Consider the following 19,885-nt stretch of genomic DNA (forward strand, 5'->3'; position numbering starts at 1 on the left):
CTCTCTCGTGGGCTTTGCAGAGTCCCAACTTCTCTGGACTCAAGGTACCAAGCCTGGGAGGTGGCACCTTGCCACCACCTTGAACCAGGTCTTTGACTCATGCAGAAGCTGGGCCCAGGATGGTGGTGGGACTTGTGCCGGTGCCTGGATGGATTGGAAATACAGGATGGATTGGAAATGGCGCAGCACATGCGGCCGCCTTGTTGCTTGTTCTTGCAGCTGGCAGAGAAGGTCTCCCTGTCCCCCCGCAGCACCTGTTCTCCCTGTCACCCTTTGGACATGCAGGACATGGTAACCTGACTTCATCACGCTCCAAACTGGGAATGCATGCCTGCTGCCCTCCTTCCCTTGGTGGCTGCCCAGCAGCTGCTCTCTTTTTCCCCTGGCAGTGCCAGCGCCTGAGAGCCATTGGGAGGAAGGAAGAGAAGAGAGACTTGCCACACTCGCATTTCAGACTTCCTCTGATTCTTTCTATTGATAGGTAGCTGGGGGGTTATACTGCCTAAATGTATCCTGGCCTAAATGTGCAGCAATCTTTGTAAAGCGTTTTGTCTGGCTTGTAAGGGAATCAAATATTTTTTTATTTATTTCTCGTGTCAGGGCAGCCAGCCTGGACTTTGAGATCTTCCGGGGAGGCCCTGCTCTCGATCCCACCAGCTTCACAAGCACGGCTGGCTGGGACGAGAGATAGGGCCTTCTTGGTGGTGGCTCCCCGGCTGTGGAACGCCCTTCCCACAGACATTAGGTTAGCGCCATCCCTAATGATATTCCGCAAGAAAGTAAAGACCTGGTTATTTCAGCAGGCGTTCGAATAATTAGTGCAGTGACTGGTAATGACATAGGAATGGAGCAATGGATGATGAATTTGGATCGTGTTTTTAGTGATGAGATGCTATTGATGTTTATTATAGTAAATTGTGTATTAACTGTGTATTGATTAGGTTGTTAACTGTTTTTATATTGGTGTACTGAATTTCTCTGTTTTCTGTGTGTTGTGAACCGCTGTGAGTCGCCTTCGGGCTGAGAATAGCGGTATAGAAGTAAAGTAAATAAATAAATAAATAAATTATATTACATTTCTAACAGAACAAAGCAAACAAACAGAGAAAATACAAAATATGTGAGTTTGGTAGTTGATGAAATGTCCTTTGACCCGTATCTGGCCACTTGGAGTGCTTCTGGTGTTGCCGCAAGAAGGTCCTCCATTGTGCATGTGGCAGGGCTCAGGGTGCATTGCAGGTGGTCAGTGGTTTGCTCTTCTCCACACTCGCATATCGAGGATTCCACTTTGTGGTCCCATTTCTGAAGGTTGGCTCTGCATCTCATGGTACCAGAGCACAGTTTGTTCAGCCCCTTCCAAGTTGCCCAGTGTTCTGTGTGCCCAGGGGAGAGTCTCTCATTTGGTATCAGCCATTGGTTGAGGTGCTGGGTTTGAGCCTGCCACTTTTGGACTCTCGCTTGCTGAGGTGTTCCAGCGAGTGTCTCTGCAGATCTTAGAAAACTATTTCTAGATTTAAGTCGTTGACGTGCTGGCTGATACCCAAACAAGGGATGAGCTGGAGATGTCTCTGCCTTGGTCCTTTCACTATTGGCTGCTCCTTCCCGGCGGATGTCAGGTGGTGCAATACCGGCTAAACAGTGTAATTTCTCCAGTGGTGTAGGGCGCAGACACCCCGTGATAATGCGGCATGTCTCATTAAGAGCCACATCCACTGTTTCAGCGTGGTGAGATGTGTTCTACACTGGGCATGCATACTCAGCAGAGGAGCACAGTGCAAGGGCAGATGTCTTAACTGTATCTGGTTGTGATCCCCAGGTTGTGCCAGTCAGCTTTCGTATGATATTGTTTCTAGCACCCACTTTTTGCTTGATGTTCAGGCAGTGCTTCTTGTAGGTCAGAGAATGGTCCAGAGCAATCTCTGTAAAGTGGAGTAAGGCCTCTTTGAGAATTTTCTTGGTTTAAGGGAAGCAAACAAATAGCCCAAAGAAAGCAGCAGTGATCTTGCTGAATGAAGCCTGGAGTGCCATTGCTGTGAGAGTCTGATGTTGGTTAGTCAATCCTTTGTACTGTGCCAAAGTGGGCATAGTTGTATGAGAAGGAGGGTGGTGGTTGTGAGTTTCTGCCCTCCTTGAAGCTGCTGCCTGATAGGGGTCTTTTGCCTAGGGTGGTATTTTGCTGTTTTCCAAGTACACATAATAATAATAATATCATCATCATCATCATCTATATCAGTGTTTCTCAACCTGGGGGTCGGGACCCCTGAGGGGGTCATGAGGGGGTGTCAGAGGGGTCGCCAAAGACCATCAGAAAACACAGTATTTTCTGTTGGGCATTGGGGTTCTGTGTGAAAAGTTTGACCCAATTCTATCATTTGTGGGGTTCAGAATGCTCTTTGATTGTAGATGAACGCCAAATCCCAGCAACTACAACTCCCAAAAGTCAAGGACTATTTCCCCCAAACTCCACCTGCGTTCACATTTGAGCATATTGAGTATTCGTGCCAAGTTTGGTTCAGATCTGTCATTGTTTGAGTCCAGAGTGCTCTCTGGATGTAGGTGAACTACAACTCCCAAACTCAAGGTCAATGCCCACCAAACCCTTCCAGTATTTTTCTGTTGGTCATGGGAGTTCTGTGTGGCAAGTTTGGTTGAATTCCATTGTTGGTGGAGTTCAGAATGCTCTTTGATTGCAGATTAACTATAAATCCCAGCAACTATAACTCCCAAATGACAAAATCAATCCCCTCCATCAATCCCACCAGTATTCAAACTTGGACGTATCGGGTATTTATGCCAAATTTTGTCTGGTGAATGAAAATACATCCTGTATATCAGATATTTACATTATGATTCATAACAGTAGCAAACTTACAGTTATGAAGTAGCAACAAAAATAATTTTATGGTTGGGGGTCACCACAACATGAGGAACTGTATTAAGGGGTCGCACCATTAGAAAGGCTGAGAACCACTGATCTATATAAATAAAAATGTAATGTTCGTTTGTGGGACTAACAGAACTCAAAAATTACTGGACGAATTGGCACCAAATTTGGACACAAGACACCTAACAACCCAATGTATGTCCTTCACTCACAAAAGATTGATTTTGTCATTTGGAACTTGTAGTTGCTGGGATTTATAGTTCACCTACAATCACAGAGCATTCTGAACCCCACCAACGATGGAATTGAACCAAACTTGGCACACAGGTCTCCCATGACCAACAGAAAATACTGGAAGGGTTTGGTGGGCAGTGTTTTGGAGTTGTAGTTCACCTATATCCAGAGATCGCTGTGGACTCAAACAATGATGGATCTGGACCAAACTCTACATGAATACTCAATATGTCCAAAAGTGAACACTGGTGGAGTTTGGGGAAAATAGAATCTTGACATTTGGGAGTTGTAGTTGCTGGGATTTATAGTTCACCTACAATCACAGAGCTTTCTAAACCCCACCAACGATAGAATTGGGCCAAACCTCCCACACAGAACCCCCATGTGGGCCACAGCAACGTGTGGCAGGGGATGGCTAGTAATAATAATAATAATAATAATAAAAACTTTATTTATATACCGCTCCATCTCCCCGAGGGGACTGAGAGCGGTTCCCAAGTAATATCACAAAACATACAAAGTAAAAAACAACATAACCATAAGATTAACAACACAAAATATAAACATTAAAATTGTCGCCATAACACACGTATTAAAAGAATCCTGCCTGTTCAAGGCATTTTAAAAAGGTTGGGCCAAGATTTGTGCAAGCCCAAAAATTCTAGGGAGGCCAGGAATTAAGTGCAATGCTATGGCAGGCAACAATAATACTAAGTATGGGTCTGTGGCTGTTCATTCCGGGACCGATTAGCGGAAATGATCTGGGTAATTGGAAGGAAGAATAAGGCCGTATTCGACAATGTGTAGGGCTGAGTTAGAACTGGTCATTTTCAAAGGCTTGTCGAAACCACCAGGTCTTCAAGCTCTTACGGAAGGAGGGGAGGGATGGGCCCTGTCTTATTTTCCTTGGAAGGGAGTTCCAGAGGCGGGGAGCCACCACTGAGAAGGCACCTCTCTCTTGTCCCCACCAACCGTGCTTGAGATGGTAGTGGGACCGAGAGGAGGGCCTCTCTGTGTCTGGATATTCCTTGCCAGACCAAGAGTTAAGCAGGTGAGGGTACTTTGGTTACACCTGCAGCTTCCAAGCATTCACGTCCAGGCCTTTGGGGTCTTGCTGGTGCTTCCAACAGCCACCTATGATACCTACAACTGCTCCTTCTGCCTTTGCAGTCAGCTGATTGATTGGCCTGGAGCATAAGTTCATATGTTTCCCTTCGGTGCGTCCCTGCCTCCACTCTGCTACTCCTAGTTGGTTGCTCACTTTTTCAGGCCCAGTTGATTGTGTTGCTCGCTCTGTGTTGTTTGTGTTGCTCGCTCTGATGTTAATGCAGTGTCTCTTGTCTCTCTTCCTCTTCTGCAGGGTTTCGTTAAAGATGTCCACGAAGATTCGGTCACGATATCCTTTGAAAACAAGTAAGTCTCTGCCAAGATGCTGCCTGGTGGTCCCTCCTCCTTTGCCCCTCTTGTCAGAGAAGGCATGGTGAGAATGGTCATGGCATAAACCAGTCTGAAAGAGAGGGATATGCAACCCTTTCAACTGATGTTGGCCTCCAACTCCCATCCCTCAGTGCTGGCCAAGCTGGCTATGGCTGATGGAACTGGCAGAGGGGGATATTTTCATTTTGAAAGACTCTGATACAGGTTAAGTATCCCTTATCTCAGGCATGGGCAAATTCTGCCCCCCCCCCAGGTGTTTTGGACTCCAACTCCCACCATTCCTAACAGCCTCAGACCCCTTCCTTTTCCTATTGACTGTGCCAAAGTGGGCGTATTTGTGTGAGAAGGGGGATGGTGGTTGTGGGTTTCTGCCCTCCTTGAAGCTGCTTATTTATTTATTTGTCGTGTCAGAACAACCAGTCTAACAGAACAAAGCAAACAAACAGAAAAATACACAACTTGTGAGTTTGGTAGCTGGTTAAATGTCCTTTGACTAGTATCTGGCCACTTGGAGTGCTTCCGGTGTTGCTGCAAGAAGGTCCTCCATTGTGCATGTGGCAGGGCTCAGGTTGCATTGCAGCAGGTGGTCAGTGGTTTGTTCTTCTCCACACTCGCATGTCGAGGATTCTACTTTGTGGCCCCATTTCTGCAGGTTGGCTCTGCATCTCGTGGTGCCAGAGCGCAGTCTGTTCAGTGCCTTCCAAGTCGCCCAGTCTTCTGTGTGCCCAGGAGGGAGTCTCTCATTTGGTATCAGCCATTGGTTGAGGTGCTGGGTTTGAGCCTGCCACTTTTGGACTCTTGCTTGCTGGGGTGTTCCAGCGAGGGTCTCTGTAGATCTTAGAAAACTATGTCTAGATTTAAGTCGTTGGCGTGCTGGCTGATACCCAAACAGGGGATGAGCTGGAGATGTCTCTGCCTTGGTCCTTTCACTATTGGCTGCTTGAAGCTGCTGCCTGATAGGTAAAAGACCACTTCGGTCACTGAGAGCGTTTCCTTTGTCCTGGCCTCCATCTATCTTGCCAGCATGCTATGTCCTCCTCCCCGAGACATGGCTCTTGTGTTCTCTGGCCCTATCCTCACCTCTCTTCAGCCCGAGGGCCTTTGCAAAGTCAGCCTGGCCCATCATTTTGAATCCAGACCTGGAAGGGATTGTTCTCTGCTTCAGTGGCTCAGCCGCCTCCCTCCCTTCCCCAGTCTGTCTGCCAAGGATCCCGCGGAAGAAGAGGCTGTGTCACCATGCTCCATTAGCAGTCCCCACCCCCAAATGTAGGAATGACACAGCACTGGAGGGAATACGTCTGTGATGCTGCGCATATCATGCCAGAATTGGGCCGGAGCTGTGCCTCTGTCACTCTCTGAACAGCCCTAGAATCATACAATCCTACAACATCATACAATGTTCAATATTTGAAACTATTGAACATGGCTGCCATGTCCCCTGCCTGAGCCTCTTGGGGGGGCGTCTTATTTGTTTATGTATTTATTTAAAACATTGATATTCTGCCCTTCTCACCCCGAAGGGAACTCAGGGCGGAGCACAGCATATATAGGGCAAAAAGTAAATACTGGGACAAAAAATCCTTATAAATATTATATAAATATTATAAATACTCTTATAAATATACAAATTCTTATAAATACATAAACATTAAAAACATTTATCAAAATTGTCGAAGGCTTTCATGGCTGGAATCACTGGGTTGTTGTAGGTTTTTTCAGGCTATATGGCCATGTTCTAGAGGCATTCTCTCCTGACGTTTTGCCTCCATCTATGGCAAGCATCAGGGTGGAATATGCTGTGTCTCCTTCTCTGGAGGGTTTTAAGCAGAGTCTGAATGGCCATGTGTGAAAAAGATCTTGGAGTCCTCGTGGACAACAAGTTAAACATGAGCCAGGAATGTGATGTGGTGGCAAAAAAGCCAATGGGATTTTGGCCTGCATCCAGAGGAGCCTAGGGTCTAGATCCAGGGAAGTCCTGCTCCCCATGCTCTATTCCGCCTTGGTTAGACCACACCTGGAATATCGTGTCCAGTTCTGGGCACCACAATTCAAGAGAGATATTATTTATTTATCGTGTCATCAGCAACCATTGTATTACAATTCCAACAGAGCAAAACAAACACAGAGATTAAAAAGAAAAAGAAAAAAAAGAAAAAAAAAGAAAGAAAAAAAAACCACACAGATTTTGTAAATTTGGTATTTGGTTAAATGTCCTTTGACCAGTATCTGTCCACTTGGAGTGCCTCTGGTGTTGCCGCAAGAAGGTCCTCCATCGTGCATGTGGCAGGGCTCAGGGTGCATTGCAGCAGGTGGTCAGTGGTTTGTTCTTCTCCGCACTCGCATGCCGAGGATTCCACCCTGTAGCCCCATTTCTTAAGATTGGCTCTGCATCTCGTGGTGCCAGAGCGCAATCTGTTCAGCGCCTTCCAAGTCGCCCAGTCTTCTGAGTGCCCAGGGGGGAGTCTCTCATCTGGTATCACCCATGAATTGAGGTGCTGGGTTTGGGCCTGCCACTTTTGGACTCTCGCTTGCTGGGGTGTTCCAGCGAGTGTCTCTGTAGTTCTAAGAAAACTATGTCTTGATTTAAGTCGTTGACGTGCTGGCTGATACCCAAACAGGGGATGAGCTGGAGATGTCTCTGCCTTGGTCCTTTCACTATTGGCTGCTACTTCCCGGCGGATGTCAGGTGGTGCAATACCGGCTAAGCAGTGTAATTTCTCCAGTGGTGTGGGTCGCAGACACCCCGTGATAATGCGGCATGTCTCATTAAGAGCCACATCCACTGTTTTAGTGTGATGAGATGTGTTCCACACTGGGCATGCATACTCAGCAGCAGAGAGATATTGACAAGCTGGAATGTGTCCAGAGGAGGGTGACTAAAATGATCAAGGATCTGGAGAACAAGCCCTATGAGGAGCGGCTTAAGGAGCTGGGCATGTTTAGCCTGAAGAAGAGAAGGCTGAGAGGAGATATGATAGCCATGTATAAATATGTGAGAAGAAGTCACAGGGAGGAGGGAGCAAGCTTCCTTTCTGCTCCCCTGGAGACTAGGACGCAATGGAACAATGGCTTCAAACTACAAGAGAGGAGATTCCATCTGAACATGAGGAAGAACTTCCTGACTGTGAGAGCCGTTCAGCAGTGGAACTCTCCTCCCTGGAGTGTGGTGGAGGCTCCTTCTTTGGAAGCTTTTAAACAGAGGCTGGATGGCCATCTGTCAGGGGTGATTTGAATGCGATATTACTGCTTCTTGGCAGAATGGGGTTGGACTGGATGGCCCATGAGATCTCTTCCAACTCTAGGATTCTATGATTCTATGAGTGGTTTGGATGCGAGTTGGGAATGGAAGCCTCGAGGCAGGAAAGAAGGAGATGGACAGGATGGGAGGTGTCCAGAGAAGGGTGACCAAATGGATCAAAGGTCTAGAAGCCATGAATCTCTCTGAGGATCAGATTTGGGAACTGTGGATGTTTAGCTTGAGAGAAGGGGACATGAGAGCCATGTTGAAATATTGGGAAGGGTGCCATATCTAGGAGGGGACCAACTTGTGCTTTGCTGCTCTGAAGACTGGGACACAATGGAGCCTTGCAGTCAAATTGCAGGAAAGGGGATTCCACCTCAACATTGGGAAGAACTTCCTGATGGTGAGAGTGGTTTGGCAGCGGAATATGCTGTGTCTCCTTCTCTGGAGGGTTTTACGCAGAGTCTGAATGGTCATCTGTCAGGAGGGCTTAGATCAGTGTTTCTCAACCTTCCTAATGCTGCGACCCCTTAATACAGTTCTTCATGTTGTGGTGACCCCCAAATATAAAATTATTTTCATTGCGATTTCATAACTGTCATTTAGCTCCTGTTATGAATCGTAATGCAAATATCTGATAACGCAGGATGTATTTTCATTCACTGGACCAAATTTGGCACAATTTTGCCAAATTTGGGGAGGGGGGTTGAGAGGTTGATGTTGTCATTTAGGAGTTGTAGTTGCTGGGATTTATAGTTCACCTACAATCAAACGTGCATTCTGAACTTTGCCAGCAATGGAATTGAACCAAACTTGGCAAACAGAATTCCCGTGACCAACAGAAAATCCTAAAAGGGTTTGGTGGGCACTCACCTTGAGTTTGGGAGTTCACCTACATCCAGAGAGCACTCTGGACTCAAGGAATGATGGATCTGGACCAAACTTTGCATGAATACTCAATATGCCCAAATGTGGATACTGGTAGAGTTTGGGGAAAACAGACCTTGACATTTGGGAGTTGTAGTTGCTGGGATTTATAGTTCACTTACAATCAAAGAGCATCCTGAACAACACCAATGATGGAATTGAACCAAACTTCTCACACTGAACACCCATGACCAACCGAAAATACTGGAAGGATTTGGTGAGCATTGACCTTGAGTTTTTGGAGTTGTAGTTCACCTCCATCCAGAGAGCACTGTGGCCTCAAAAAATGATGGATCTGGACCAAACTTGGCACTGATACTCAATATGCCCAAATGTGAACACTGGTGGAGTTTGGAGGAAACAGACAATGACATTTGGGAGTTGTAGTTGTTGGGATGTATAGTTAACCTACAATCAAAGAGCTATCTGAACCCCACCAATGATAGAATTATACCAACATTGGCACACAGAGCTCCCACGAACAACAGAAAAGACTGTGTTTTCTGATGGTCTTTAGTGACCCCTCTGACCCCCCCCCCCTCGCGACCCCTCCAGGGGTCCTGACCCCCAGGTTGAGAAACATTGGCTTAGATGGTGTCTTCCTGCCTGGCAGAAGGGGTTTGCACCAAATGGCCCTGGGGGTTCTCTTCCAAGCCTGTGATTGTGTGTTGCCAGCAGCAGGCCAGGAGTGAGCCTGTGGCGAGGGGAGGGGAGCGCGAGAGAGTCCGTCTGCTCTCAAAGGTCACTCCCGGACAGAGTGGCCGACATGTGGCTCTCTGGAACAGCTGCCCAAGAGACTGAAGCCAGCCTGGCTCCGAGCCACCGCCAATGATGGAGGCTGGTGCCGGCTTCCATGGTATTGCTCACCGTTTACTCACAGCAGATGAGCTTGGGGTTCGGCTCATCTGACAGAAGAAGAAAGAGAGAGAGAGAATGGAGATGGGAGCCTGGCAGTGGGCCAAAGGCAGTGTCTGCCTTCCTGTCTGTCGTCCCCATTCCCCCTCCCCTCCCGTCCCACAGCAGCCGCATGCAAATCCCAGCTAATTCCTCTACTCTTAATGAGGCCGCCTTCCAGCACCATGGCCAGTTCCTCAGAGTTTCTCTGGACTGGACTGGAAGGGAAGGAGGGCCCTCGCTAAATAACCAGGCTGGACACTGCTAGGTGAGCCTGTCCCCCAAAACCTCAAACCAAGCCTCCTTTCGGCGCTTCTTGAGACCGGTAGCAGGGCAGGGGGTGCTTTCCGTCTCCCTTGTGTTGGCACCTGCCAAACCCTTGAAGCTTTTGCTTTCCGAGGCTTGTTGCACTTCAGGTTTGGGGGACACGTGGCTCCCCCAAACCTGAAGATCTTGGAGTCCTCGTGGACAACAAGTTAAACATGAGCCAGGAATATGATGCGGCAGCTTAAAAAGCCAATGTGATTTTGGCCTACATCAATAGGAGTCTAGTGTCTAGATCCAGGGAAGTCATGCATAATATCAGTACTATATATCACTACTAGCCATCCCCTGCCACACGTTGCTGTGGCCCATTCTGTGTATATGTGTTTTGTGTATGCATATATCTGATTATGTGTGTGTATATATTAGTGTATATGTGTGTGTTTGCGTGTATATGTGGTTTTGCACATGCGTTGTAATGTAATTTTTATTTTTTGGCTTTTTAAGTCTCTTCTGCTGTATTTTCAGTGTTTTTATGAGTGATGGTCACTCGTTGGCCTGATAGGTGTCTTGTGTCCCAATTTGGTGTCAATTCATCCAGTGGTTTTTGAGTTATGTTAATCCCACAAACGAACATTACATTTTTATTTATATAGATCTTGTACTATAACATTATACTGTAATATTTATTAGTAATATTACATTGAATATAAAATATATAATTATATTATCTTATTTTATTGTATTACATTATAATATTATCAATATTATATGTGTATACAATATATTATCTATATTATACTATACTATATTATATTATATGCACAGTGCAGGAGACAAGATGGAACTGCCTTCATGGCCCCTTTCTTCACTCTGATCTCAGAGCAGCAGTTGGTGCTGGGGGGGGGGGGGGAGGGCAGAGAGATATTGACAAGCTGGAATGTGTCCAGAGTAGGACGACTAAAATGATCAAGGGTCTGGAGAACAAGCCCTATGAGGAGCGGCTTAAGGAGCTGGGCATGTTTAGCCTGAAGAAGAGAAGTCTGAGAGGAGACATGATAGCCATGTATAAATATGTGAGAGGAAGCCACAGGGAGGAGGAGGGAGCAAGCTTGTTTTCTGCTTCCCTGGAGACTAGGACACAATGGAACAATGGCTTCAAACTATAAGAAAGGAGATTCCATCTGAACATGAGGAAGAACTTCCTGTCTGTGGGAGCTGTTCAGCAGTGGAACTCTCTGCCCCAGGAGTGTGGTGGAGGCTCTTTCTTTGGAGGCTTTTAAGCAGAGGCTGGAAGGCCATCTGTTGCGGGTGCTTTGAATGAGATTGTCCTGCTTCTTGGCAGAAAGGGGGTTGGACTGGATGGCCCATGAGGTTTCTTCCATATACTTTTTAAAAAAATACTTTATACTTTTTTTCCTATGTAATTTTGATGATGTTGCTTGTTGTTTATGTTCTGGTTTTATTTTGGTGTAACATGTTGTCTGGGCTTGGCCGCTCCGAAACCCCATGGGGAGATGGTGGCGGGGTATAAATAAAGTATTATTATTATTATTATTATTATTATTATTATTATTCCAACTCTGTGAATAACAAGCATATCTCTTCTGTCTTGATTATTTGGGGCCAGCTCCCATCTTTATTGGGGACAGGGGCTTGAATCAGTTCAGCTGGAAAGTAGATTTCCCTCTGAACGGGAGGCTGTTGACGTATCCGTCAGATCTGACCCAGATCATCAGGGCGAACTACTTGAGGCTGGTCTGGGTGGAATGTGTGTCCCAAATTATCTTTGGCTTTGCTCAGTTACCGTGTCGTGGCATACAATAAGAGTGAGAGAACCTTATCGCTTTTCACGTTGGACGGTGCCTTGGCTCGTGGTCCTGTGGATCTAGGGGCCTGGCATTCTTTCCAGCCTCCGTCACTGGGAGGGACAAAGCCCTGCTGCTGGCAGCACGCACAGAAGGAAGGAGGGAGGAATCCGCCACTCAAGTCCTTGGAGGCCTGGCCACCCAACCCTTGATTCAAGAAGCTTCCAGCGAAGGGAACCCTGCCCCTTTCCACAAGAGTATAATACATAGGCACAATGACATGGGACATGGAGTGAATCATTCCGATTGCTTCATGCTCCTTAAGACAGGCATGGGCAAACTTGGGTCCTCCAGGTGTTTTGGACTCCAACTCCCACCATTCCTAACAGCCTCAGGCCCCTTCCTTTCCCCCCTGGTATAGATGCACCTTAGGTAAACGCCAGGTATGACTGTTTGCCGTGTTCATTCTCTGTTACTTTTTCTGGCTTGTGATCCCACCAGTTCTTTGTCGCAGGCAGATGGTGTTTGGGACACAAGTTCCAATGAATCATCTGAGCAATGGTGTTATGCCTCTGCTTGGAGTCTGTCTGCACGATCTTCTTGCAGCAGCTGAGGATGTGATTAGAATCATAGAATCATAGAGTCAAAGAGTTGGAAGAGACCTCATGGGCCATCCAGTCCAACCCCATTCTGCCAAGAAGCAGGAATATTGCATTCAAATCACCTGTGACAGATGGCCATCCAGCCTCTGCTTAAAAGCTTCCAAAGAAGGAGCCTCCACCACACTCCAGGGCAGAGAGTTCCACTGCTGAATGGCTCTCACAGTCAGGAAGTTCTTCGTCATGTTCAGATGGAATCTCCTCTCTTGTAGTTTGAAGCCATTGTTCCGCGTCCTAGTCTCCAAGGAAGCAGAAAACAAGCTTGCTCCCTCCTCCTCCCTGTGGCTTCCTCTCACATGGAGAAGGGAGCAAGCTTGTTTTCTGCTTATTATTATTATTATTATTATTATTATTATTATTGCCTTCCCTTTGGGCCTCTCTGCCCTCCTTGTCTCACCTGGAATCTCTCCCTCTGCTTTCCTAGCTGGCAGCCCGAGAGGCAGATCCCCTTTGGGGATGTCCGGCTCCCTCCCCCTGCGGACTACAGCAAGGAGATCTCGGAAGGGGATGAGGTGGAGGTGAGCCGCTGCTGGATCGGGATCCCTTTGCTCTGAGCGGGAGGTGGGAGGCCTTTGGGACCTGGAGCCTGGCAGACCCAAATATACTTTTCCCCTCCCTCAGGTTTATTCCCGCGCCAACGAACAGGAGCCCTGTGGCTGGTGGCTGGCCAGGGTCCGGATGATGAAAGGAGATGTAAGTTTTGGGATGGAGTGAGCCAAGCCAGAGGGGGGCTTTCATTCAAGTCAGATCCGGTCCCTGCAAATGCCCACCTCTGGAGCTCCACAGGGGCCTCGGGGTGGTTCTGAGCACCTCTCTCCCCTTGCCTTCTCCCTCCTAGTTCTACGTCATCGAATATGCCGCTTGCGACGCCGTCTACAACGAAATCGTCACGCTGGAGCGGCTGCGACCCGTCAACCCCTGCAAAGTGGCCACCAAGTGCAGCTTCTTCAAAGTCACCATCGCTGTGCCGGAAGACCTCAAAGAGGCGTGAGTGTCGCCCTGCGGGAATCCCTTGACCCCTGCCCCACTCCTCTGCCAGGGCTGAGCTTCAAACTGGTGCAAGATGAAGAAGCAGGAACCCCTAAACAAAAAAGCTTTCTGCCTTAAAACACAGTTAGAATGGTAGTTTATGCTGATCTGGCCGGGGTGGTCCACGCCTTGGTCACCTCTAGAATGGATTACTGCAATGCGCTCTACGTGGGGCTGCCCTTGAAGACGGCTCGGAAACTTCAATTGGTCCAGCGGGCAGCAGCTAGGATGCTAACTGGAGCTCATTATCAAGAGAGGTCTACCCCTCTGTTTAAGGAGCTCCACTGGCTGCCATTTATTTTCCGAGCCCAATTCAAGGTGCAGGTGCTCACCTACAAAGCCCTGAACGGTTTGGGACCACCCTACCTGCGTGACCGCATCTCCATCTACGAACCCACACGCTCGCTCCGGTCCTCTGGGGAGGCCCTGCTCGTGATCCCGCCTACGTCGCAAGCGCGCTTGGTGGGGACACGGGACAGGGCCTTCTCTGTGGCGGCCCCCCGACTCTGGAATGCCCTTCCAAAAGAGCTTCGTCAGGCCCCTACTCTAGCAGTTTTCAGAAGGAACCTAAAAACTTGGCTGTTCCGATGTGCCTTCGCAGATTAGGAATCCCCATCCCAAGTCCTAGAAGCACTTTAGCACAACCAATGTTGCTGCACACAGCACTGTTAATCCTACGTTCCTCCTGCCATCTCAGCACTTTTAACCCTGTACCCCATTGCGCCGGCCAAACCAGTTTTAATAGTGTCTTGATGTTTTGATGTATTGTCATTGTGGTTATTTTGCTTAATTGTTTTGATTTGCTTTGTTTATTGTTGTGTGATGTTTTCTATTGTATTGTGTTTTGAGGCTTCGGCCCGTGTAAGCCGCATCGAGTCCTTCGGGAGATGCTAGCGGGGTACAAATAAAGTTAATAATAATAATAATAATAATAATATGTATCAAATATGTACTTAACTTACTTGCAGCTAATGTACTATTGGCTGTGTCAGCCCCAGAGAACACAAACTTGGGCCCTCCGGGTATTCTGTTAGGAATTGTGGGAGTTGAAGTCCAAAATACCTGGAGGGCCCAAGTTTGCGCATGCCTGTAAACAGCTTCTGTTCTTCCTGTTTCTACTCTGCAGCTGCTCAAATGAAAATGTGCACAAAGAATTCAAGAAAGCCGTGGGCGCCAACTGCATCTTCCTCAGCCCTACCAACAGCGAGCTCATCATCCTGGTAAGCATCCATCTCTCCTCTTTGGAGAGTATACTTACTTAGGCAATCGCTCGTTGTCTGAATAAGATTGCCCCCCAATCGGTGTCCTGGTAGTGGGTCCATAGTTGACTGTGGAGCCCTATTCTTTTTTTAAAAGTAATTTTAATTGAATTTTTAGGGGGCACAAAAGAGAAAAGAAAAATAATAAAGAGGAGGAAAAAAGGGGGGAGGGAATAGGGAGTAGGAAAGTTTAACTGGTAGGAAAGAGGAAGAAGTTTACTGTGTTTAAGGGGGTATGGAAGTTTTCCTACTAATGGAGATTGGAGTGTCAGGGCTGGGGGGAAAGGAAATGTAAAAAAAAATGGAGTAAAAAAGAGAAAAAGAAAAAAAGAGGGAAAAAAATTGTTGAAAAGAAAAAGAAAAAAAAGGGAAAAATAAAAATTGGAAAAATAAAAATAAAATCATCTTATTGGCTTCCAAATTGTTTTCCTGTCCGGGAGATTGATCTCTTGCATGTTAATTGCAGTTAGTCTCTCCATCTTCTCATAATTACATCATATTCATCTGTTGTTTTTATGTGGAGCCCTCTTCTTGACCTGCATGTTCTCCCACAGTGAGGGTATTGGTTTCCAGGTGGAAGGCGGTCCCAGTTGGGGTTGGCTTGATGCACCTTCCTCTTGGCACGTTTCTCTCTTTTGCCCCCATTCATGCTTCTTCAAATTCTACAGCACTGCTGGTCACAGCTGACCTCCAGCTGGAGCGCTCAAGGGCCAGGGCTTAGCAGTTCTCAGTGTCTATGACAGAGTTTTTAAGGTTGTCTTTGAACCCATCTCTTTTCCTGCCCACTGACATTCCGTTTTCCATTCTTGAGTTCGGAGTAGAGTAACTGATTTGGGAGACGCTGGTTAGGCTTTCGGACAATGTGGCCAGTCCAGATGGAAGTCCTTTTCCCCCTCTTTTTAAAATCTTTTCTACTATTTTTTCAAAAATATTAGTATTACTGTAGAATATTTTTTCCTTTTTTGGCGGGACTTCTGCCCACCCACCCCGTTTTTTCTCTCTTTTGTCTCTCTCTTTTTTTCTTTTTCTTTCCTACTTTTCTATCAAAAACAACAATGTTCTCCCACTTTTGATGTACAAAAAGATATGATTATTTGTTCCCCCTCTTTTTTTAACTGCATAATAACTATCAGTAAAAGTATTTTAAAAAAAAACATTTTCTAATGTTACACCATTAAGCTGTATTTCTGGCATTGGAGAGGGGTTTTGGAGAGTGTCCCTGTGCAGATGTATGCTCTGGTTACATCCCGCCTAGACTACTGCAACGCTCTCTACGTGGGGTTGCCTTCGAAGACTGCTCGGAAGCTTCAATTGGTTCAATGTTCGGCAGCCATGATACTAACAGGAGTGGCACTCAGGGAGCATACAACCCCTCTGCTGTGCCAGCTCCACTGGCTACCAATTTGCTACCGGGCACAATTCAAAGTGCTGGTGTTGGCCTATAAAGCCCTAAACGGTTCTGGCCCAAGTTACCTATCCGAACGCATATCTGCCTACGAATCCACTAGGACTTTAAGATCTTTTGGGGAAGCCCTGCTCTCGATCCCGCCTGCAACACAGGCACGTTTGACGGGGACGAGGGACAGGGCCTTCTCAGTGGTGGCCCCTCGGCTGTGGAACGCCCTTCCCACGGACATTAGATCGGCCCCCTCACTAATGGTATTTCGGAGAAAAGTGAAAACCTGGTTATTTGAACAAGCATTTGAATTGGCAGTGCAATGAATATAGGATAACGGAACTACGGATGAGACGCTAATGAGTTGTTTTCCGATGTGTAATTACTTAGTGTATTATTGTGTTAATTTTTTTAAATGGTTTGTATGATGCTTGCATTGAATTTTTGCTGCTGCTGCTGTTAACCGCGTTGAGTCGCCTAAGGGCTGAGAAACAGCGGTATACAAATAAAGTAAATAATAAATAAATTAAATAATAATGTATGTGTGCAAACGCAGGACATAGCAGCTTGGAAAAAAGAGCCTGATAGAAAATGTGTTGTTGAAGACTTTCATGGCCAGAATCGCTAGGTTGCTGTGAGTTTTCCGGGCTCTATGGCCATATTCCAGAAGTATTCTCTCCTAATGTTTCACCCGCATCTGTGGCAGGCATCCTCAGAGGTTTGGGGCACATGTGCAACATTCATACCTGCCTCAAGCAGACAAGAGTTCTTTCTTCCACCCTGGACATTATTCCACAGATGCCTCTTATCCAAACAGCCCTCAGAATGCTTGTGGAACATGGCCAGACAACCCAGAAAACTCCCAGCAACCCAGCCTGATAGAAAAGTTGCCTTTTTGCCTCTCTGCAAGGGCTGCTTGGGAAATGTAGCTCTTTGCCCCCCTCTAGAGGCTCAATCCCAAATGGCACTTTTATGCTCACTTGGAACAGTAGAACTCCTTGAAAATCCTGCCATTGTTTTTCAAGGGCCGTGTGGGTTTTTCACGTTTTCAAGAGGCTGCGTGCTTGCCCGACACACTTGTGAATCTTTCCAGAGTGGAGAAACTGGTCCATGAGCTGCGACCGTATTTTTCCTTTCTGGAATACCTCAGGGCTGTGTGCTGCTTGCCCTCTTTTGTTTTGCTACTAAAGCACAAGCATCTTAGTACTGTTTTTCTGTTTTTATTGCAGTCCACAAACGAATCCACGGTCAAGAGGGCGTCTCTCTTGGGAGACATGCACCTGCGCAGCATCCGGACCAAGCTGATGCTGATGTCCCGGAATGAGGAAGCCAACAAGCACTTGGAGGTAAGAGCAGCACAGAGTCTGTCTTGGAGTTCCCTAAAAGGATCCTGGAAAGCAGGATTGCTTGGGCTCTAAGCCACCCCAGAGAGACATGATAGAGGAGATGAGCTACAGAGGAGATGAAATAGCTTATTTTTGGTCTTTCGGGTGTTTTGAACTGTTAGGAATTGTGGGAGTTGAAGTTCAAAACACCCAGAAGGACTGAAGTTTGCTTATGCATGACTTAAATAATGTATGACATTCTCATATTGGCCAGACCGTGCTCTAAAGTGGAATATTGGAGCCTGCCCAGCATTTATCTGATGCAACAGACCTTTGCCTGTCAAAAAGCTTCCCACTTGAGGCTGTGTTCTGTGGGTTTCAAATACAGCACCAGCCAAATCAGGCCCAGTTTGATGTGCACTGTCCCCAGCAACCTTTTAAGGAAGGGGCCCTGAAAGGAAGCCGCTTGGCCTCGTTGCCTGTCCTTCAGGCGTGGGCCGCCGTCCTCTTGGAGGCTGTGGATGATGGGGAAGGTGTGCTTGCAAGAGGGTGGGTTCCTGTCTTCCTCCGTATCACCCTGCCTCTTCTCCCAGACAAGTAAGCAGCTGGCGTCGGCCTTCCAGGAGGAGTTCACGGTGCGCGAGGACCTGATGGGACTGGCCATCGGCACCCACGGGGCCAACATCCAGCAGGCCCGCAAAGTCCTCGGCGTCACCGCCATCGAGTTGGACGAGGAGACCTGCACCTTCCGCATCTATGGAGAGGTAGGGCCCAAAGGCTCCTGAGAGAAGGGGCAGTTAGCATTCCCTCCATTTGGGACAGTGGGGTGGCACCAAGGAACCAGTCCTATCCCACTGTTGTGGGGCTCCAGTGGCCTGACTGTAGCTGGGGCTGCAGAGAGGAGGAGTTGGAAGAGAAAAGGCCACAACAACCCCATTCTGCCATGTAAAAATACACAATCAAAGAAGGGGCGAGGAGCGGGGCGAAGGGAAGCAGATACTTGGAGCAGGCTCTCCTGCACAGCCCTCCCGCTGTGCAAAGACTGAGAAATGACAGATCTGAAGGGATATCGGGTGTTTAGCCTGTGGAAGAGAAGGTTGAGGGGAGACTATAGCTATGTATAAATATGTGGAAAGATGTCATAAGGAAGAGGGAGGGGGCTTCCTTTCTGCTGCCCTGGAAAGTAGGGCTCGGACTGTAAGAGCTGTTCAGCAGGGGAACTCTCAGCTTCGGAATGTGGTGGAAGCTCCTACTTTGGAGGCTTTGAAACAGAGGCTGGATGGCCATCTGTCAAGGGTATTTTGATTGTGTTTTTCCTGCATGGCAGAGGGTTGGAGTAGATTATTGGGCGAGTGGGTTTCTTAACAAAAGACCTTCCTCATAAATGTACAGCAGAGTAACTTAGCAGCAGCGTGACCCAGCACTCATAGCCCAAAGTGAAAAAAAGAACAAAAACACAGAGACCAATGTTATTGTTGTTCTTTTATATGATTGTATTTTATATATGCTGTAAACCAACCTGAGTCCCTCGTCGAGGTTGAGAAGGCCGGTATAGAAAACCTCTAAATAAATATAATAAATACCTCTTCCTTAGGTGGCTTTTCTTTATAGCAAAATATTCCCCATCGTGGTCCCTGTGAATCGCACATATGGTACTTTCTGCGCCTGCGCAGAACAGCTTCGGAACCTTCTAGACCAGTGGTTCTCAACCTGTGCGTCCCCAGATGTTTTGGCCTTCAACTCCCAGAAATCCTAACAGCTGGTAAGCTGGCTGGGATTTCTGGGAGTTGTAGGCCAAAACACCTGGGGACCCACAGGTTGAGAACCACTGGTCTAGACACTTTATTAAACATTTTGGCGGTAGCCCCGCCCACTCCCCTTGTGAGTATATATAGCCAGTGGGAGAAGTTACTGCCTCCAGTTCTCTTCATCCGCCACCTCAGCAGCAGCTAGAGAACCTTCTCGAATACCTGATTGTGCTTTGGCTCAGACTGCCTGACTGCCTCTGTTTTCTCCATTCCTTTATTCGGACTGCCTTTGGACTGGCCTAAGTATTTACCCTTGGTGTATCCGACATTTCGGCTTCCACCTCCTTTTATTTATTTATTTATTTATTTATTTAGCAATTTTGAATACCGGTCTTCTCTCCTCTGTCGAGGGACTCAGGCCGGTTTCCAACCGTAATATCACAAACAGTCATTAAAAACATCATATTACATATTAAACTAAAACATTAAAATAGCAAAATGCAAACACATAATTACAATGGTCAGTCGTCACAATAAAATTGTTGTTCGTCATTCGTCGTCATCCATTCATAGAATCATAGAATCATAGAATCAAAGAGTTGGAAGAGACCTCCTTCCAAAGAAGGAGCCTCCACCACACTCCGAGGCAGAGAGTTCCACTGCTGAACGGCTCTCACAGTCAGGAAGTTCTTCCTCATGTTCAGATGCAATCTCCTCTCTTGTAGTTTGAAGCTATTGTTCCATTGCGTCCTAGTCTCCAGGGAAGCAGAAAACAAGCTT

At 47.1% G+C, this 19,885-nt stretch overlaps 1 protein-coding gene across 1 annotated transcript in view; it reads left to right on the forward strand.

Moving 5' to 3' along the window:
- The window catches only part of FXR2 (FMR1 autosomal homolog 2), a 60,324-nt gene that overhangs the window by 22,886 nt on the left and 17,553 nt on the right, over window positions 1-19,885 (forward strand). The window contains exons 2-8 of the mRNA XM_060779836.2: window positions 4,479-4,531; window positions 12,773-12,866; window positions 12,970-13,041; window positions 13,187-13,335; window positions 14,504-14,597; window positions 17,262-17,378; window positions 17,951-18,121. Coding sequence (XP_060635819.2) covers window positions 4,479-4,531; window positions 12,773-12,866; window positions 12,970-13,041; window positions 13,187-13,335; window positions 14,504-14,597; window positions 17,262-17,378; window positions 17,951-18,121 — 750 coding nt within the window. The remainder of the gene's footprint in view (window positions 1-4,478; window positions 4,532-12,772; window positions 12,867-12,969; window positions 13,042-13,186; window positions 13,336-14,503; window positions 14,598-17,261; window positions 17,379-17,950; window positions 18,122-19,885) is intronic.

This window comes from Anolis sagrei, chromosome 6 (genome assembly GCF_037176765.1).
Source record: "Anolis sagrei isolate rAnoSag1 chromosome 6, rAnoSag1.mat, whole genome shotgun sequence".
NCBI lineage: Eukaryota > Metazoa > Chordata > Lepidosauria > Squamata > Dactyloidae > Anolis > Anolis sagrei.